General features: G+C 42.1%; 2 protein-coding genes and 1 pseudogene across 5 annotated transcripts in view; 2 read left to right on the plus strand and 1 right to left on the minus strand.

Annotated features, from left to right (window-relative positions):
• The first annotated feature begins 4,578 nt into the window (after window positions 1-4,578).
• Window positions 4,579-9,934, plus strand: prr35 (proline rich 35). Its single transcript, XM_017418292.3, has 4 exons — window positions 4,579-4,678; window positions 5,114-5,162; window positions 7,023-8,497; window positions 8,682-9,934. The coding sequence occupies exons 3-4, from the start codon at window positions 7,119-7,121 to the stop codon at window positions 9,502-9,504; spliced, it is 2,202 nt and encodes a 733-aa protein (XP_017273781.1). The 5' UTR covers window positions 4,579-4,678; window positions 5,114-5,162; window positions 7,023-7,118; the 3' UTR covers window positions 9,505-9,934.
• A 2,779-nt stretch (window positions 9,935-12,713) lies between these two features.
• On the plus strand, window positions 12,714-17,854 carry LOC112450572 (annotated as a pseudogene).
• The window catches only part of si:ch73-103b11.2 (protein outspread), a 52,072-nt gene continuing 50,190 nt past the window's right edge, over window positions 17,397-19,278 (minus strand). For all 4 annotated transcript variants that reach the window (XR_001808617.3, XM_017418320.3, XM_017418318.3 and 1 more), the window contains one exon: window positions 17,397-18,668. Coding sequence is in view for 3 of the 4 variants with exons in the window: in XM_017418320.3 (XP_017273809.1) it covers window positions 18,597-18,668 (72 nt within the window). In the remaining variant the exon portion in view is untranslated. The remainder of the gene's footprint in view (window positions 18,669-19,278) is intronic.

Genomic DNA, 19,278 nt, shown 5'->3' on the forward strand with positions numbered 1-19,278 from the left:
GCTAATGTTAAGGCTCAGAGAAGGCCATGCATATCTGCAGAGAAAAATCCAGAGAGTCATGATTAAACCTTGACTTTTCAGACGTGAACCCAGCTCACATTGAAGGCCGTCTTTTCTCATTTTGGAAAACAGCCAACATTTGTCTTTCCCCCATCTGAATAATTGTGTGTAATCAATTAAGTGTGAGGCTGAAAATGTCTCATTGTTCACTTCCGGCAGGCTTCCATGACATACTGTGGGGGCAATTCACCTCTTGAAAGGACACTTGTCTGTCATCCTGGACCCAGAATGTGGTCATAAGTGGTTAAATAAGCCAAAAGAAGAGTTGAATTCAACACCCTTAGAGGTGAAATTCCTTTACTGCTGAAAGTTAAAGTCATACTACAAATTTAGGTTTTTGCAGAGCAGAGTTCCCCTGGCAACCTGCAGGTATTCACCTTCATGAGGAGGAGGAGATCCAAAAGTTTATCCATCCATTTTCTCTTGATCCTATTCAGGGTCACAGAAAGCTGGTGTTTATCTCCAGCAGTCATTGGACATAAGGGGTGGGCGGGATACACCCTAGACAGTCTATCACAGAGCAACAAAGAGACTTATCCAGCTCATTATAATGGCAATATCTCATTGGGCTGCTTCTTGTTTTTGACTCTAAAATGGCAAGAAAATAGGCTGCTTTTTCATTGTCTCACTGAATTCTGAGTGTTTGTGGCCAAACGTCCACATTTTGAATGGCCAGTTTTTTGGACCATTGCTGCTTATTTTTGTGGGTATAGCTTGAAAAACTGTGTTCTTGCCTGTGCACATTATTCTATTTCCGGTTTTACCCACATCGTACCTGCCTCAACTTGCATTGTACCCACCTTAGCTGCCGCTTCCATGTTAAGAATTTAATTTGCTGGAGAAACTTTTTGACATGAAGATAGGTGGATTGGGACCTGTTTTTTGAAATTATGATTATTATTTTTATCATCAATGTGGTTTGGATGGACTTCAGCCTTGGATGTTTTCTGTCAGAGAGGAGCTCCAGTGCAGAAGTCCCAATAAAACTCTAGCTCTCCTCTTCGAACAGGTTGGAGACGCACATGACAAAACTCAGATGGGTTTAAGACATTTGTGAGTTTTTTGAACATGTTCAAAAGTCAAGCGGCAGAACTGTGAGCCTCTGCAACTCACACAGGGTAATTGAGAACCACCATGAATGCTGCAAAACATTCTGGAGACTCCATCTTAATTTCTAGTCAGATTCCACCTTAAATGATTAGGGGGTTTTTTCAGTACATTTTTGTGCAGATGACTCACTGTTGTATACTACAGGTAGGCTGAGGTTTTTGTTTCTCAACTTTTCCCCTTCAGAACAGGAATAAACAGCCAGCTTGACAGAACCTTGTTCTATGACGCAACAATGGTAATCATCCCATACCTGTTAAAAGTCAAAAAGGTCCAATTTAGCACATTTAAAACAACAAAAAGCACTCACTCATTCATTTTTTGTAGCTCTGCCCCTCTGAGTGTTTGTTCAGCTCTGGTTCCTTTTGACTTGAGGTTCATCAGCATATAAACTCAGATGCAGCATAATGTTTTATTACAGTAAAATTCTTCAATATATTTGCTTCACATACACATACCACATTCTGAAAATGAGCTCCAACTCAATTATACAGCCTGAGTGAAGAAAAGTATATTATTGCACCAATGATGTAAGAATGTTAAAGAAAATTATAATGATGTGTAAAGTCAGAACCTACTGGGTGCAAATAAAAGCCAAAGGAAGTCACCGACGGCATGAAGTTGTTTTGTGACTGAACTGGCTGTGTGTTTGCCGTTCGAGTTCTCTTTTTGAAAACTGGGGGAAAGAAGGAAGGGGTTGGTGAATAATTGATAGTGGCTGAGAGCGATATGAGTTTAGTTAATGTGCCCAGTAGCGCTGGCTAAGAGAGGCGCTGTTAGCTATTCCACCTCAGGCCTAAAACTCAGGCAGTGAATAAAAGCTGAAGACTCATCCAGGGTTTGTGGGCGCATTCAGTCATCCATCTTTCTATTCGTTCCATCTGTACATTTCTTAACACAGAGTACAGTTCATCTTGTCGAATGGTGGGAGCAAGTTTGTTCTGAATATTACTCCTCATTTGCATGGGTTTGTCTATGTGTGTGTGTGTATGTGTGTGTGTGTTTGGAGGCATCTGCACAGCTGGATCTTGCTGGTAGCGGTGTTGTTGCAGCCCTCAGGTTCCTTTCTCTGAGTGGTAATAGAGTGCTCCTGTCAGCCTCCCCAGATGCCGCTCCATAAGGACGCTCCACTCGCCAGGAGAGTTTTGTGTTCACAACGCAAGTCTCGGTTTCTTTATATTTTTACTTCTCCGTCTTAAAGAAAAACAGAGCAGTTTACAGGAAGTCCAGAAGGAAAGCTCAAACTTTTGTGTGGACAGAACGTCAACTAATCTGTTAATTTAAACTCAACAGACAAGCAGCTAATGGAGTTAATGAACTGGCGTGAAACAAGACTAAAGTAGAAAAAGCGTGGCTAAAAAACTGAAGGTTGTATGAATTTTACACCTCAAATATAAAAGAATTAATCATTTACATTTGAAGATATTTTGCAAATGAGTACTTAAATTGAATGTAAATTATTTAGCACAAAAAATTGGCCTTCCTTTTTGTATTCTTACATTTTGAGTCTCTAAATGTGTTGCAACTTCCAGAATTTAGAGACTCCGAATATTTCATGGTTTGACTTTGTGTGACTAATTAAAATAATGGAGGTTGGTTTACTATGATAGGTTTATATGAAGTCTGAATGACAAACTGAAACGATCCAGTTTCAAGTAAAGCAAAACTATAAAATACAACAGACAGAACAAGTAAAATTAACCAAAACTAAATTTTAACAAACCCTTGAACCATTTAAAGTCTATGACAGGAACAGTTGCTAATATATTATCTTATTCCTGTATTTTGGGTCAAAGGTTTGTGTAGCATGATGGGTTTTAATATGAAAATTAGCCGATTACAAATTTTAATTTACAGAGACAGTCATGTTGGAAACTCAAAACTGCTTATGTCGACTTGTTTTCTAGAATCAGTCATTTATGATGTGAAAAATTCTTACATTTTTCATGAAAAAGTTTTTGGAGCGTGGTTAAAAACTTGCCATCCTTTGTGGGAACATTTGACACTAGAATCTCTAATCTGTCCCCTACAACCACAGCAGAACTGATAGTCTGAAGGGAGTGGCAGTGCTGCAGAAGTCACTCCTCATTTAACACATTTAGACGTAACAGGAGAAACAGACTCTTTCTCCAAGTGTTTGCTGTAGTTAGAGAGAGTCTGCTCCCCCGTTCAGAAAAACAAAAAAAACAAAACCCTGACATGACCCATCATGCGCCCGTACTTTAAGAAGAGCGGGATCTCTCTCTGTTTGCGCAGCTTCTGTACTTCCTCCTCATGTCACAGTGCACTCCTGTCGTTCCTCCTGATTTACCAGACATCCTCTTCGCCCTGCTGTCACATTTGGTACAGATGGTTAGGCTCTATGGAGTGGCCTGTCAGTCTCCATTTGGCCGCCTCTGAGTGACAGCGGGGCCGATGGCTCGTGAAGGGCCCCCGACTTTCCCAGCACACGGACACTGACTGATTTCTCAAAGGGGCTTGCATGCCAGCTTCCCATCCAGCCAGCCACTGGAGAGGAAGGCAGAACCTGGAGTTGACCCAAAAGTCAAGAATGGAAGACAGAAAATAAGGGCTGAGAGGTTAAAGTTAGATTTCAGAGTGCAAGAGAGACTAAAGAGAGGAAGTAAATACAGAAAAAAAGCATAAATAAAGAGAAGTGAAGTGTGACTCACACTGTGTGAGAGATCAAATTTGAGCTGTTGGTCAGTTTTAGTTATTTCTCACTGAGTTGGCTGGTTGTTATTGATGCAGGTGGAATTAACTTGTGCAAAAACTCATACCTACTTTTAAACTAAAGCAAAAAAGCTAAAACAAGCAAACAAAAAAGGATGAGAATGATGAAGCTGTGGGTCAATAATCAGTTTGCTTAAACACATTTTTTTGGCAGCAGGGAAAAAATAGAAAACGTGGCTTCATGATGATTTTGTAATTTTTCTTCCTTTTTTTCACTAGCAGAAAAATAGACATCGCACAGGTATTAATCAATAATAATATATAATAAATTATCTCTAGTACCGATGTATTATCGGTAGTTTGAAATACTGTTATGTTATTTCTTTTCATAAATCTTGTCTCTGAACAGGTTAAAGCTGAATGCATTAAATTACCAAATAAAACCAGCCTGGTCAGGCCAAATAAAGAAAACAATAATCAAGAATCAACATTTTTCCTTCTATTTAAAACAATAAAAAAAACCCGAGCAGGACGTACAAATCCACCAAACATTTTCTCTAACCTCTGATTTAACATGAACCCACACCAACCTTCACCAATAATCTGTAAGTTGCTATACTGCGTCCTGGTTGCAAGGTAGAGACCGCATTTGACAATCCAGGGGGGGGCTACATGGCAGAGGAGGGGGGAGCTGCTGTATTGTAGCGCCTCAGGGGCAGTGCTCCCAGTCAATATATATCTCAACTCTCGCTCCTGCGCTCCCATTTGAGCGGGACGCGCTGCCCTGCTGCTATTGCTGCAGAGAAGTGACAGACAGCCACGCCGGGACGCTCTCTAGGTATGAATGAATCCATTTCCATACGCACTTTTAAGCAGCTGGAGGTATGCAAGAGGATCAGTTTATAAAAAAAAAAAAAATAGAAATTAGGTTTTAAAAGAAGGTTATGATGTGGCCCTTTACACGGGTTAGTCTGCTTTTTAACTTGATGCTTAATGGTTTGATATTCTTTTTGCAGTTTTAGTTTAGCAACTGTGTTATCAAGATCATCTCTTTTTTATGAAATGTGATTTTAATAACTAGGAGTTTAACAGCTTTTAATCATTTATCAGCAGTATCATTTATTGTTTTGCTTATAAATTGAATATAAACTTATTTATACCAATAAGATGATATATTAAACTGCGTTTTTTATCTTTCTGGGCATTTCATTCTGCTTAAAGTAAAAAGAAAAAAAAAGAAGAAAAAAAAGTAATTTAATTTTTCTTTTTCCAGATCTTCTCTCCTCACAAGGCCGGCATAACAAATCCTCCTTACATCCTAGGTAAAGTGATAAATTTAAGGCATGATTTTATCTACTATGAGTTTAAAACTTATTCCCCTGCATTTATGAGTTGTAGACAAAGCCCTTCCTGTGTACTCTGAAGCACTGTGGTCGCCGTAGCGTTGTGGCTTGTCAAAGCTTTTAGTGGTGAACCTTCTTAATTGCAACGATACATGTTCAAGCGTTTGGGCGTGTTTGATCACCATCCCTAAAAGCTTGAAACAAGACCGCAGGGTTTGGATACGAGGCGGCAGGGGAGGAGAAGAGGGCGCTGGTGTGGGAGGGGAGCAGATAGCAATGGCCAGGAGAGGGGGAAAAATGTACACTAAAAAATGATTTTTATTGATCGTCTCGTAGCTGCAGCTGTTAGACTCCATTATGAGCTCAAAGCTCAGGTCAGACCCCTGAGGCGCACAACAGAGCCAATCAAACGGTCAGCCGCTAACGGGCCAGTTCTGAGGGTCCAGTCCAGGGAGAGCAGTGGGTAACAGCGTGCCATCCTGTGTTAGACTCACTGCATCTTTCATCGCGAACCTTCACGCCGTGGCTTTTATAGATTAGTCTGTCTCCCAGTATAAACGGCCATCCATCACCTGTGTCCGCTTCACTGGCCTTCAACTTAAAACTTGGCAACACGCAGTCTTTGTGAGGTAAAAACCATGACCTGATGAAGTTTTCTGTTTTATTTACCTTGCAGTCTAAACTTCTCGCACGCTTTCATCTTCGAATGACCTGAGGAAAAAGACAAAATAAAAGCCTCAAAGCTTTTAAACCGAGAAGCAAACTCCTCCCCGCTTCTCTGCAGGCTTCAGCCCACAGCTTGGCTCAGAGTAGAAAAATATCACAAGTATTTTAACAAATGATTTAAAAAAGAAAAATCACATTTAATTAATCAGAATGCAAGGATTTGAATTAAACCATTTTATTTTTGGTTAACAAGAGTACGCAGAATCTAAAAAGAACAAGATTAATGAGAGAAAAAGTAGACTGATATGCCGACCCAAAGAAAACAGGATGCATACGAGATTATAGCCATATCTACATTTCAAAATAAAAATAAGATAAATTATATCATAAACTATAATTAGGACATACAATTTAAAGTTGCTCAGTTAGGCCTATTTTTAAAAGACATAATAGAAAAGCATATTTTATTTTGTAACACCAGTAACAAGATATTAATAATCTGTCTTATTACCCCATTTACATTCAGAAAATAAGACGTCACAATCACTTTTATTAGTGCTTATCAAGAATGACCCGACTCTAAAAGAAGAAATAGTCAAATGAGACAGCACCAGTTGAACTTATGCGCCATGTCCTGACCCAGATCCCGGTCCTGGCACTAATGACGCCCTATAGGCACAGGCCCTCATTAAGAATCAGGCCTCAAACCCCCAACTTCTCTACAATCTCTACGAGTCCTACACAATCCACAGGATGGGCGCGCTGTGCCTGTAGCTGCCCTCCGAGGGTCCATGCCCTAAACTCAGCGCAGTTGAGAGCCCCTGCACAGGTGCTGGGTCCCCAGTGACAGCCCCCCCACCCAGCCCGGGGCCCTGAGATCGCCTGGTGCTGCATTGGAACTAATGAGGAGTGGCAGGTACAGTGAGAGTGGGGCGGCCCAAGCCTCCCTGCAGTTAGGTTAGTGGCAGCGCTCAGCTCAGCCAGACAACAAATACATTCTTTTAATATACACACACACGTTCATCCTTTAGTGTGCTCTCAACTCTTATTGAGATGTTTTACAGAAAGGCAAGGTGTCAAGTCATAAAGAAATATGTGATGGGAAAGAACTAGTTCTTCAGTTTTTTAGCTTCACTCCTTAATTCATTATTTTTTTATTTGTTTCTTTCATAGGCACAGTGGGAAATTTATCAAGAGGATGCAATATTTCAACGCACCCAAATAACAATCATTTGCATTACATAGTCCTCTTAAAAAAAAGCCTCAATCATGTCCAAGGATGAAGTCTGCAAAGTGACATCTGCCAGCAAACATAAGGAGCGGAAGCCTAAGAAGCCTCATTACATTCCCCGGCCATGGGGCAAACCCTACAATTACAAGTGCTTCCAGTGTCCCTTCACCTGCATGGAGAAGTCCCACCTGTACAACCATATGAAGTACAGCCTCTGCAAGAACTCCTTGTCCCTGCTTATAGAGTCCGACTGGCCGTACAAGAAGGGCAACATCCTGCACCCAGACCAGCTACGACCCTTCCAACAGGCGCATGGCCTGCATGCTGCCGGGACAGAAGAGCTGGAGCAGGTAATGCGCAACGAGGACAAGCAGGGGCAGCGAAGGACTGCGGAGGAGGATGGTGAGGGCAGGGATGTCCAGGGAGCAGAAGCAGATGAAGAAGCAGGACAAAAGGAGCGTGACAAAATCACAGGGTTGACCAAAGAAAGTTCCAGCAACAACAGAGGAGACGCTACAGAGGCCGCCACTAAGAAAAGCAAACAGCCCGAGTCAGAGTTCCTGATGGCTGACATGCTGTCGCTTGAAGATCAGCTCTTACGAGCACGTTCTGTAGAGGTAGAGGCCCAGTTGAGACACTATAAGCTACCAATGACCTGTCTGACGGGTCCCGGGCAGCTGTCAGAGCAGTGGCGACTGCTGGCATCCAAACACGTGAAAGCCAAAGCTGAAGGTGCTCAGCCTCGAGTGAACGGTTCAATCCCCTGTTACCCTCCCCCGCCAAACCTGGTGGACTACCAGGACCCCACTGGACTCAATCTGTCAGTGCTCGGGGTAGGTTATCCCATCAGCCCAAGCTTATTCTCTTACATGAACTCAGCGATTCCCACCGCAGCCTCCAGTGTCACTGCTCAGACCCACGCACAGTTTGCCCAGCTTCCGTTTTTGGCGTCGGCCGCTCAGCTGATGCACCCGGCCTCCAACGCGCATTTAGACAGAGCTCTCATCCCCCCTCACCTTTACTACCCCTTCCTGTGTGAGCACACATTCGGACCAGCCTCCAGTCAGGGAGACGCTGGCAAATCTCTCAAGACCTCCACGAACAGTCCAGAGACAAGTTCTTTGTCTGGCTTCCAGCCTAAAGTCAATCTGTGGAAAGTGCCTGCTTTGCGGCCAGGAAACATGGTATCCCCTGGTGGCTGGGGGTCACCTCAGAGGGACTCCCTTGACCAGAACTTCAGGTTGGCAGATAAAATTCAGGCCAAAGAAGGCAGAGCCAGCTGTGGTCTAAAGAGGACAGGAGCTGCACTGAAGAGTCCTGAGACACCTGTGGAGAAGAAGCCAGCCATGGGTTTGACTCTGGACCTTCTGAAGAACATCCAGACTGCCTCAGCTGACAAGCTTCTTTTACAAAACAGGTAGAGATGATCAAAATGCTACTGTTTGATTTTATAAAAAGTTTTTATGGGCAACGGAAATGGTAACAGCAAAGGCATGAGCCCTTTTTTGTATTTACTATAGCTACACTAAACTGTATTGTTTTCTGTCTCAAATACTTTTGTTATTCAAATAAAAAATATAGTCTTTCTCTCTCATTTATAGTTTACAGAATGCTCAGCTTCCGAACCGGCCAAGTGAACTGTGGTACAACCATGCCCTCTCCAGTCCCAACAGTGAAACGGCCTCTCTGTCAGCTGCCGGGGAAACCAACAGTCAAGACTCGACTGCCGCCAGAACAATTGAGGAAGAAGCGTCTGAGTCAGTGGTTGCTCTCCTCAGTGATCTCTCCAAGGCACTGCAGGAGTACCAGGAGGCCGAACACAAAATCTCCAACCTCGAAAAAGAGGACCTTCCTGCCCAGCGGCACCTCTGGGAGCACCTGAACAAAATCCGTAGCGAGCTGTCTCACATTCATCAGGCGCTGGAGAGGACAGCCGTCCAGACTGACGGACCTCTCGACCTGTCGGTTAAAAGGGACTTGACAGACTCTCTTGGAGAGCAGAGCGTGAGAAAGGACAGCAGCCTTAAAAGCAACACGACGGAGACCGAGGAGGAGGACGAGGAGCTGGAAGAGAAAAACGACAAAGAAGAGGAGAATGAGCAGGAGAGGGAGAGGAAGATGATGAGGGCTTCTCTTGAGAGCCGGAAGCAGTCGTTGGACATGCTGATCAAGATGAGTCAAGCATCGGTCGTAAACACGGAGGTCCTCCCTCCAGCTGCTCTCAACCTGAGGTCAGCTGAGGCCTTGTGGCCGAGCAGGACCACTAAGTGTGAGGCAGACTCCAGCGTCCTGCTCTGCCCCGATGGCCGATCAGTCGTGTTTGCTGACATCCCCTCTTCCGTCAAACCTCCAAAGAGACCTCCTTCCATACAGCGCCTGGACGCCCAGTGCCCTCCGAGCCCTCTAACTGCTCCTGACAGCTAAACTTCAGGCTGTATCATCACTAATAACATAAGTTGAATGCAGTTGTTGTTGTTAAAGGCATGCCTCTGATTTTAAGTGGCTGGAAAAGGAGTCGGGTGCATCTTCAGCAGAGCAGTTGCACCTTAAATGACAAACAGAAAACAAATAAAAATATTAAAAAAGCTGTTTTTCTGTTGCACCAAGGGCACTGATTGTTGTGTCAAATTTGTCTTTAAAGAATATAAAAAATTATTCATAAATTTCTGTTAGAATAATTTGAACAACTGAGTTCATTAAAAACCGGCAGAGAGACAATCCTTTAAATGGGTTTGTAGATGTTGTAAATACAATAAATGTAATTAATGATAAACTACTGTAAAGGGTAATGTTTTATATATGTGTACATAAATATATTATGTCAAATTTGGGCTGGTTCATTTTATTTAATGAAAATAAACGTATAATACACTGTAAAACAAAGAGTGGTATTCTTTTATGAAAATGAAGGTCACTGTAGGTAGAGCTGGTTTCGAATGAGCAACATGATACAAAAAAATAACAAGAAAGTAATCAAATATGAGTGGAGCTCGATCAACTAAAAACATGTAAATATATAGATACATACGAAGCTAGAGATCACACAGACACAAAAGAGACAAACAGATCCAAAGTGGCAGCTCACTTCTTTTTGCCCCACAGGACAAAAGGAGTGAGAAGAAATCTCAGCTTCATTTCTGTGATAAAGGTGAAGCAGCTCCTCAAGCCAAAGTGCCATCAGTGAGGTTACCTGTGCTAGTCCTCCTGTACTCAGAAGACCCCACTGCAAAAGGTCACGGCTGCAGGGCGGAGCCTCTTGTCGGCCATGTTTAAGACTGGCCGTCTGTTCCAACGATGGGGACAGGTGCCCTGGATCCTCCGGCCTCTTCACCTTCATCGCAACTCAACACACAGCCTCAAAGGTCAGCTGCCAGGACCAGCAGAACCACCAGTGGAAGTTCAAACTGAAGAGGTCAAATAACTGTCCAATCATTTTACCTTTAATTTCTCTCTCTTTAGACTTAATCTTGCCTGAAAGGCTTACTGAAAGGCTTGCCAAAGTTACACAGAAATGTTGCAAAAACTATTTGAATCACTTGATGCTTAAGATTATTACTGAACATTAATCGTGTTCTCCTGAATAATATATAAATTTATACAATATACTGAGAAAAAACACACAGCTCACCCTATTTTCATCGAAGTGTGCAGCTGCACTTTTACTTCTTGAAGCTCAGGTCCTCTACCAGAGTCCTGGGATCTTCAGGGCTTCTCTTCAGTATCTTAGCTGTTCCTAGGACTGCACTCTTCTGCACAGAGATCTCTGAGGTTGTTCCTGGGATCTGTTGGAGCCACTCTCCAATGACCACTGGCACCACTGAGGCCTTGACTCTCCTCCACAACTTCTCCGTTTCCTCTTTCAGCCCTTGGCATTTCTCCAGCTTCTTATGTCCCTTCTTCTTGTGATTACAGTCACTTCTTCACTACTATCACTACTGCCTTCTTCTGTAGTTTGTCAACCACTACAATGTCTGCTTCGTTAGAAAGATAGACGATGTATGAATGAATAGATAGATGGATGTTGATGGGTGGCTTCAGTAGGTGTGTGTGTGTGATTCAGGAGAACACTCTTCTATCCCAAGTAATTGAGCATTCTTGTTGGTCTACTCAAGTATGCTGGGCGGTCGAAAAAGATACGTCTCCACTGGTCTGTGTTGGGGCAAAGCTTTGAACCTAACCTTCCAGAAAGAGCTTGCTGCACTGAAAGTGCCTCTAACCTCACTCCCTACCTGAGTGGGTCCTTTCTTGCTGGTCCTGTAGACCTTCTGGAGGATTCATTTTTCACTGGTCCTAATAGGAGTTTCCTCCCTCAAAGCCCCAGTGGGGTCTCTGCTTTGCCAAATACATCTGCACCCTATGCAGCTGCTGGTCTGTCACCCTTAACTGTCCCAAATGTAGATATTTGTACAACGGCTTCATTCAAATCTAGGCTGAGGGCTCCCTCATGTGGACAAAAACAGACAAGTTTTGCCGTGGCTCTTTTTTTATTGCTCATATAGTGCCCACACGTGAAGACGAACTGCCAAAAACTGAATAACTTTCGATGTCTTCATCACAAATGAGGAATGAAAGGTCAGACATGTGAATAAGAGTAACAAAAACACTACCTTTCTCAAAAGGAGGAAAAGATATTTCAGGTAAACAAACATTGGTCTGTATGGAGGACAACTTAAATACAAAAAAATGCATAAAAGACTAGATTTTTATACTGTATATATGAATATTAGGGTTAAATTTTTCTTATTTATACAGTCAAACATTAATTGACTAAGTTTGAGTGACTTTCCATATATACTGTATGTGTTGTGCATCATGTCAACTTTTACCTTGATTTGAATGTTTTTAATCACTGTGGTCAGCAGTCACTGCGTGACTCTTCTGTTAAAAAAGAAGAAGCTCAGAAGTGTAAATACCTCATGGGGGGGGGGGGACTGTCATTTTATTTTTCTAAAAAGAGGACGTGGTTTGAGATAGGGAATTACAAAGGAGATGAGTAGAACACAAAGGGCAGCTGCAACACGCATGAGAAAGGTCAGTTCTCGTATTTCATGACTACTTGGGTTGAAAGTTACTCAATGTGTCAGTGTTTGAGTTACTTTACACATTTAAATGATGGAGATCATTGAATCCAGACTCATCAGAGCAGGGAATGTTGTTCCAGTCTCTTGTTGTCTAATTTTGGTGCACCTGTGTGAATTGTAGCCTCAGTTTCCTGTTCTTAGCTGACAGGAGTAGCACCCGGTGTGGTCTTCTGCTGTTGTAGCTCATCTGCTTCAAGATTGGATGTGTTGTGTGTTCAGAGTTGGTTTTTCAGACCTTGGTTGTAACGAGTGGTTATTTAAATTGCTGTTACATCTCTAACCAGTCAGCCCATTCTCCTCTGACATCAACAAGGCGGTATATTTGTCCACACAGCTGCTGCTGGCTGGATAACTTCTCTTTTTTGAACCACTCTCAATAATTCCTAGAAATAGTTGTGTGTAAAAATCCGAGAAAGTCAGCAGTTCCTGAAATACTCGGACCAACAATCACGCCAAGTTTAAAGCCACTTAAATCACCTTTCTTCCCCAATCTGATGCCGTTTAAACTTTGAGTCATTTTCACTACGTCTAGATGTGCAGCGAATCTGATTAGCTATTTGTGTTAACAAGCAACTCAACAGGTGTTTAATTACAGGTGCTACTAAAATGTCTGGTGAGTCTATGTGCAAAGGCTATTTTTCGTTTTTAAAAATCAGGATTATTACCAAAGTCTGCACTCAACTTATTTTCCTCTAATTTGCATTGCACCAGTTTTAATAAATGTGTCCTTTAAAGAAGCAGTTTTTTTAAACTTCCCTTTTATATTTTGTTTCTATTTCTTCAACCATATCTTTAGATCTTCTTGACCTGACATGTGCTTACTCTAAAAAAAAAAAAAAAAAAAGCTGCGGCGAATGATGCAAAGATGCGTCGAGCCGCCCTGTTTCTCTTTCTGCTGAACACCACCGCCTGCTGCGGTTTTGGCTTCAAGAGCTGCTCTCAGAACTTCCCCCAGAAAGACATCATGTGGTGCTTCAACAGAAACATTGTTAACCTTTCTGAAGTCGTCAGCTTGATCCCAGACAACACAACCGCGATCAACTTGTCCAAGAACAAGATCAGGGTCATCCCAGCTGGATCGTTCAGTCGCATTAGTGGGTTGAAAACTCTCGACCTGAGCCAGAACGAGTTGGCTTCTCTAAAAGGTGGAGAATTCAAAGGCCTGAATCTGATGGATTTTCTCAACCTCACCAGCAACAACATCTCTCACATCCACTGGAGCGCATTCGAGGGACTCAGCAGTCTTAAAACTCTTCTTCTGGCGCGCAATACCCTCACAGGTCCCTTCAGTCTTTTCCTTAACCTCCCTGAAATCAAAGTCGTAGATCTGTCTGTCAACATGCTCAAGTCTTTCAGCTGTAAAGAGTACGGAGGCTCCTCCACTCTAAGGTCCCTCAATCTTTCAGCAAACAACATCCAGAAGGTAAATGTGAGCTGCTTTCCCGCCCTCAACCTCATAAAACTGTCCAACAACACGGAGCTAGAGCTTGAGCCCGATGCCTTTGCCTCCAATCTGAACCTAAAGTTCCTGTTTCTTCAGTCGGTCAGAGTAGAAGTGCTGATGGGCCTCAACGCAGAGACAAAGAAAACTCTCACCTGTGTGTCATTTTCTCTGTTTGCTGAGAAGTCTCCGTGGACGATCTGCGACGTGCTGAGAGTAATGGACAACCTTTCTGAAGTCCAGGTACTCGTTCTCGTAGTATGATGGTAAATATGTTTTTGTGCAGTTCCAAAACAATTAAAAGAACTTTGTGTGAATTTCACTTTACACAGGTTGACTTGAAGGGATCCAAGTTTCCACAACGTAACACCAGCCTGTTGGACTGCCCCACTCCATCCGTGGTTTTTATCAAAGATGCAAAATTAAGAAATGTGGCCCGTTTGTCTTCGGGAAGCAGGAGCGTGAGAAAACTTTATCTCGTCAACTGTGGTTTGGAGCAGATATCGCACACGACATTTAAGACTTACCCGGAGTTGAAAACCCTTAATCTGAACCAAAATCACGTTCACATCAAGAACGACACATTCAGAGGCCTGACGCATCTCACATTCTTAAGCTTGGACAAAAACAAAATGCGTGACATCAAGCGCGACTGGTTTGTCCCTCTGAAGAGGCTCGCTCGCCTATCCCTCATGAAAAACGAAATCAGTTGAGACCAAAGACTTTCATTCACCTCGTCCAACTCGAGCAGCTGTACCTGCAGTTCAATTTGCTAAAGTTCCTCAACAACATGACATTCAGTAAACTACGCAAACTAATGAAGCTCAACCTCAGCTTGAATCTCATTTGTTTCATTCAGAAGGGCACCTTCCAGCATCTGACAAACTTAAGGTATGCCTTCTCATGTTTTGCATTTGCTTTCTATTTTCTCAGTGCTGAATGTTCTTTAAACCCACAGATACCTTGACCTAAGTGGAAACCGAATCAAGAGGCTGACACCATCCATTCTGTTGGGGCTTGGAAATCTGACCCACATCGTTCTCTTTAACAATCGCCTCCATTTTAGGTCCTATGAAGCTCCCTTTATCAACTTAACCTCTCTGCAGGTAAACACCTTTTACAGTCCTAACCGTCACAATCAGAAAAAATGTGAGTGGTGCGCCATGTTTACACACGAATGTCTCTTTTTGTGTGTCGTCTTATCGATCATTTCGAAAGTACCTGGAGATGAGGTACCAGGGGCCTGGAGGACACGGCATTGGCAACATTGGGCCACATTTTTTCAAAGACCTGCATCAACTGAAATTTATCGCCATCGGATACAGCGTCATGATGAACATACAGCCCGGCGCCTTCACCCCTTTGGTCAATTTGATTAACCTGTACATAGCCGGAGTGGTTATGAAAACAACGAATCTGACCGAGGTGCTGTTGCCTCTAAAGAAGCTGAAGAAGCTGACCGTTTTCCGGGCAGACCTCGAAACTCTGCCGACAAACCTGCTGCCTCTAAATAATTCGCTGGAGATCCTCAAACTCCCGTCAAACCAGATCCGCGTAGTGAACAAAGAAATGTTGGACAATCTGCAAAGGTAAAGAATGGTACACATCGTTTTTCTTTCAAAACAAAGTCATAGTCCCTATAGTCAACCAATGTAGTCATACATATATATTTATTAGATGCGTTCATATAGATGTAAACATGTGAAAGACAAATTCAGAGCAAACCCCTACTTCATGTCCGGTTTGACAAATAAAAGTGACTTTTACAACATGTACTAAATAAAGATTGTTTATATGAATTTGAACTTCAGGGTATCATTTCTGATTTTTGTGTTTCAGCCTGCGAGTTTTGGACGTTTCAGAGAACCATCTAAGCTGCACTTGTGATAACGCCTGGTTCAAGACCTGGGCCATGCACAACACACGGACACAGGTAGCAGGCGCTGCAGACCCTGATGAGTGTTAACATCTTAAAGCACGGGGCTCTGTTTCACGGCTCACGTTGTTGGTAAATTCTCCCCCAGGTGTCCTACCTGTACAACATGCAGTGTGACAACAACAGGTCTTCCTACCTGTGGCAGTTCAACGACAAGGCCTGCTCCTACGATCAGGTTTCGTTCACGCTCTTCATCAGCTGCTCTGTGGTGGACATGCTGTTTGTGTGCATGTGTCTGGCCTGGCACACGCAGGGCCCCACCCTGCGCTACCTGCTGCTCATGGTCAGAGCAAAGCTTGGCGGGCGTAGGGGGGCAGCAAAGGCCAGGTTTCAGTATGACGCATTCATCTCCTACAGCTCTAAGGATGAGGATTGGGTGATGGGGCAGCTGGTGCCCAACCTCGAGGCACCGGCTGCTGGCGCGCCGAGGCTGAGGCTCTGCCTGCACCACAGAGACTTCCGCCCAGGCGCTGCTGTTCTGGAGAACATCGAGGCAGCCATCTACAGCTCTCGACACACCCTCTGCGTGGTGACACATCACTACCTGCAGAGCGAGTGGTGCTCGGTGGAGTTTCAGCTGGCCAGCCTGAGACTCCTGTGCGACGGCAGAGACGTCATCCTGCTGGTGTTCCTTGAGGAGATCCCCGAGCACCGTCTGTCTCCCTACACACGCCTACGCAAGATCGTGCGCAGGAAGACCTACTTGCTGTGGCCCGAGAGCCCCCAAGAGCAGGATGGTTTCTGGGTTAGACTGATAGAAGCTTTGAAGGACAACGAGGAGGAAGAGCGAGGAGACCAGCAGTTGGCACCAATAATTGGCTAGATTAAACACAACAAACGTGAGGCGCAGGAAGTCTAAAGCAGATCTGAGAGCTCTCTTTAGTGTAAGGGTGTCAAACTCCAGGCCTCAAGGGTCTCTGTCCTGGAAATGTTAGGTTTTTCCTTCTCCAACACACCTGATTCAAATGGTTTAATTACCTCCTCACCAAATCATCGAGTTCTCCAGAAGTACGTCCACAAGTCAGTCATTTAAAGCAGGTGTTTTAAAACAACACAACCTAAAACATGCAGGAGAGCGACCCCCAAGGAATGGAGTTTGACACATGTGCTTTAGTGGCACTTAGTCTTCAAAATGTTTAAAACTTTAGCAGTAATTGGTGGTAAAAAATGTATATATATAGAAATGTGTTTGAAACACCTGATTGTAATTGTATTTTACATGCAGTTACTTGAGGAATTAAAGAACCCAGCAAACCCTACATTTCTTTTCAATCATGACTAAGTGTAGATATTTTACTTTTCTTTTTTTTTATGTTGCAAAGATAATAAAATGACCAAAACTCTGACATTAAGACACACTCTTCCTGGCCATGCAGTAATTTAAATTGAGGGACCTTCTCCTGATCTTCACTTCTCAAACTTCTGAAATGCTTTTATTTTCTTTTTTAAAATATTCTTTAAGATTTGTTGACTGTGTTATTGACTACTTAGGAGTACATTTTAAGTGACAAATTAGTTGCAAATCACAGCTTTTTGCTTTTTAATCATTTTTCCAAACACCTCTTTTCTTTTTGAATGATTTATGCACTTATTGTACATTAAACTGCAGCATTTGTCTAATGCATGTGTAAGGTTAGTTCACTTTGTTAGTAGAGCTAACAACAGCAGATTTATTGCAACAGAATAAATAAAATAAACCTGAAAGCGGTACAAAATGTGAAACGACTGATTATTTGAGCGGCTGTATGTTGGACGAACACAGTGGTGCTAATCTGTGGCTGTTTACAATAAATTTTCAGGATTGTATCCACCAGTCTGAGCGTGCCCTTTTTGAAAACAAAACAAAAATAAAGACAGATTTTAAAACACTTCATTTATTTGACATTATACATTCAAAAAGAAATAAAAAATATTCATTTATATATAATTCATGTAGAGCTGTTGAGCGAACAAAAACACAGAAGGCATCCATGTGGCGGATTCTTATATACAAGGCGTGATTTGAATACTATACAGTGTGTATCCATAGCTGCACAGGTTTCATGTATGTTTCTATTCGTCACACGGTTGAGGATCAACAAGATTTAGTGAGATGTTCAGGACTGGGCCAAGTGCTTCCAGACTGCTGCTTACAGTAAAACATTTCAATCTTAATAAACATCTACACAGTAGGATCTGCAAAAGCAAAGCTTATTAATGTTAAAAGTTTCACACTAAAGCATAAAATAGAAAAAAAAAAATTGCATTTTAAATTATGCTGTACAGTCATGCAAGGTCCTAAATGGTTCTGCTAGGGTAATTTCCTCACATCAAACGAAAACACGAAACCAGCGTTTAAGAACTTGGAAAATCAAAAAGAAGGAAAATATCCAGTATCACAAACAAGAAAACCACCATTCACTGAATAATACATGAGTCTCAATGTTTGGTTGAACTGCAAAAACTGACTTGTAGTTACACTAATTATAGACGGTTAAAAACAAGCTTCTTAAAGTAGTCAAGTAAGTGCAATCTCGCCCCCCCCCCGTCACACACAGACACACTCCTCTGGAAAACTCTCAGACACAAACAGGATCACATTGTTTTCCCATCTTCACTCAAACCATTGTTATAATACAGCAGATGCCCCAACAATCACGAGCAAACTCCATTCTACACAAATCCAGTAGTTATATACAACTCAACTGGTGCAACATTAAAACACATAAAAATCACTAAATATAAAACACTGTAACAAGAGTAAAGTACAGCAGATACCTAATTCATACTGGGAAATATATATTATTCATACTGTGTATTGCTGTGAGTTTTGAGCATTTTGACGATCAAAAGAGATTCTCAGTAAAAATCCCTCTAATAGCCATTTGACACGTCTCCAATTCAAAGTAATGTTTAAAAACAAAACTTACAGGATTCATTCTGTAAATTCAATTAATCAAACGACAATATGACAGCTTAGAGGAATGGAATCAGAGGGTCCAGGTCTGGACTCTTCCATGAAGATCCAACCAAATTTTAAAATAAAATTAAAAAAAGGAAACTTCTTGTTTGCTGATATTCAAATCTTTCTGGAGTCTTTTGCCTCAAAAAGCTTCATGCGCTCCTGCACGGTTAGTCCCTCTTTCAGGCTCTGTTAAAGATAAGAAAAAAGGAAGAATTGATAACAGATAATGCACAGGAGGACAGAGAAAAAGACAAAACTGTCAATAAAATTCAGCTTTTTTTCCTTCTCTAGTTGACACTTTAAGCCTCCGTCTACACTAATCCGGATATATATATATATATATATATATATATATATATATATATATATATATATATATATATATATATTTATTTTTTTTTTTATTATATTATATATATATATATATTTTTTTTTTTTAAATAAAATAACTGTTTAGAAGATGCTGATACACCCACACCACAGCAATAAGTGGCAAGAACGTCAACATGAGCGTCAGAGAAAGGAGAGTTTTAGCTTGGCAAACGATTCTTCAAAACCGTTTTAGCTCGCTTACAATTTCCTCTGTTTTTAACTTTATCAGCACACAATTCAAGTTTAATAACAGAGGATCAGGACAAAGTAGGACAGGCAGGAAAAAATAATTAAAAAGGGGTGAAAACGGCTTCATTGCTGTTGTTTTTAGGACACAAAGTCAAAGCAGGCAGGAGTAAAATGGGCTGCTTGGTTAGTATCTTAAGTCCAAACAGATTCCCCAATATTATTCTTTTTTTTAAGT

Source organism: Kryptolebias marmoratus, linkage group LG17 (assembly GCF_001649575.2).
Source record: "Kryptolebias marmoratus isolate JLee-2015 linkage group LG17, ASM164957v2, whole genome shotgun sequence".
NCBI classification, from domain to species: domain Eukaryota; kingdom Metazoa; phylum Chordata; class Actinopteri; order Cyprinodontiformes; family Rivulidae; genus Kryptolebias; species Kryptolebias marmoratus.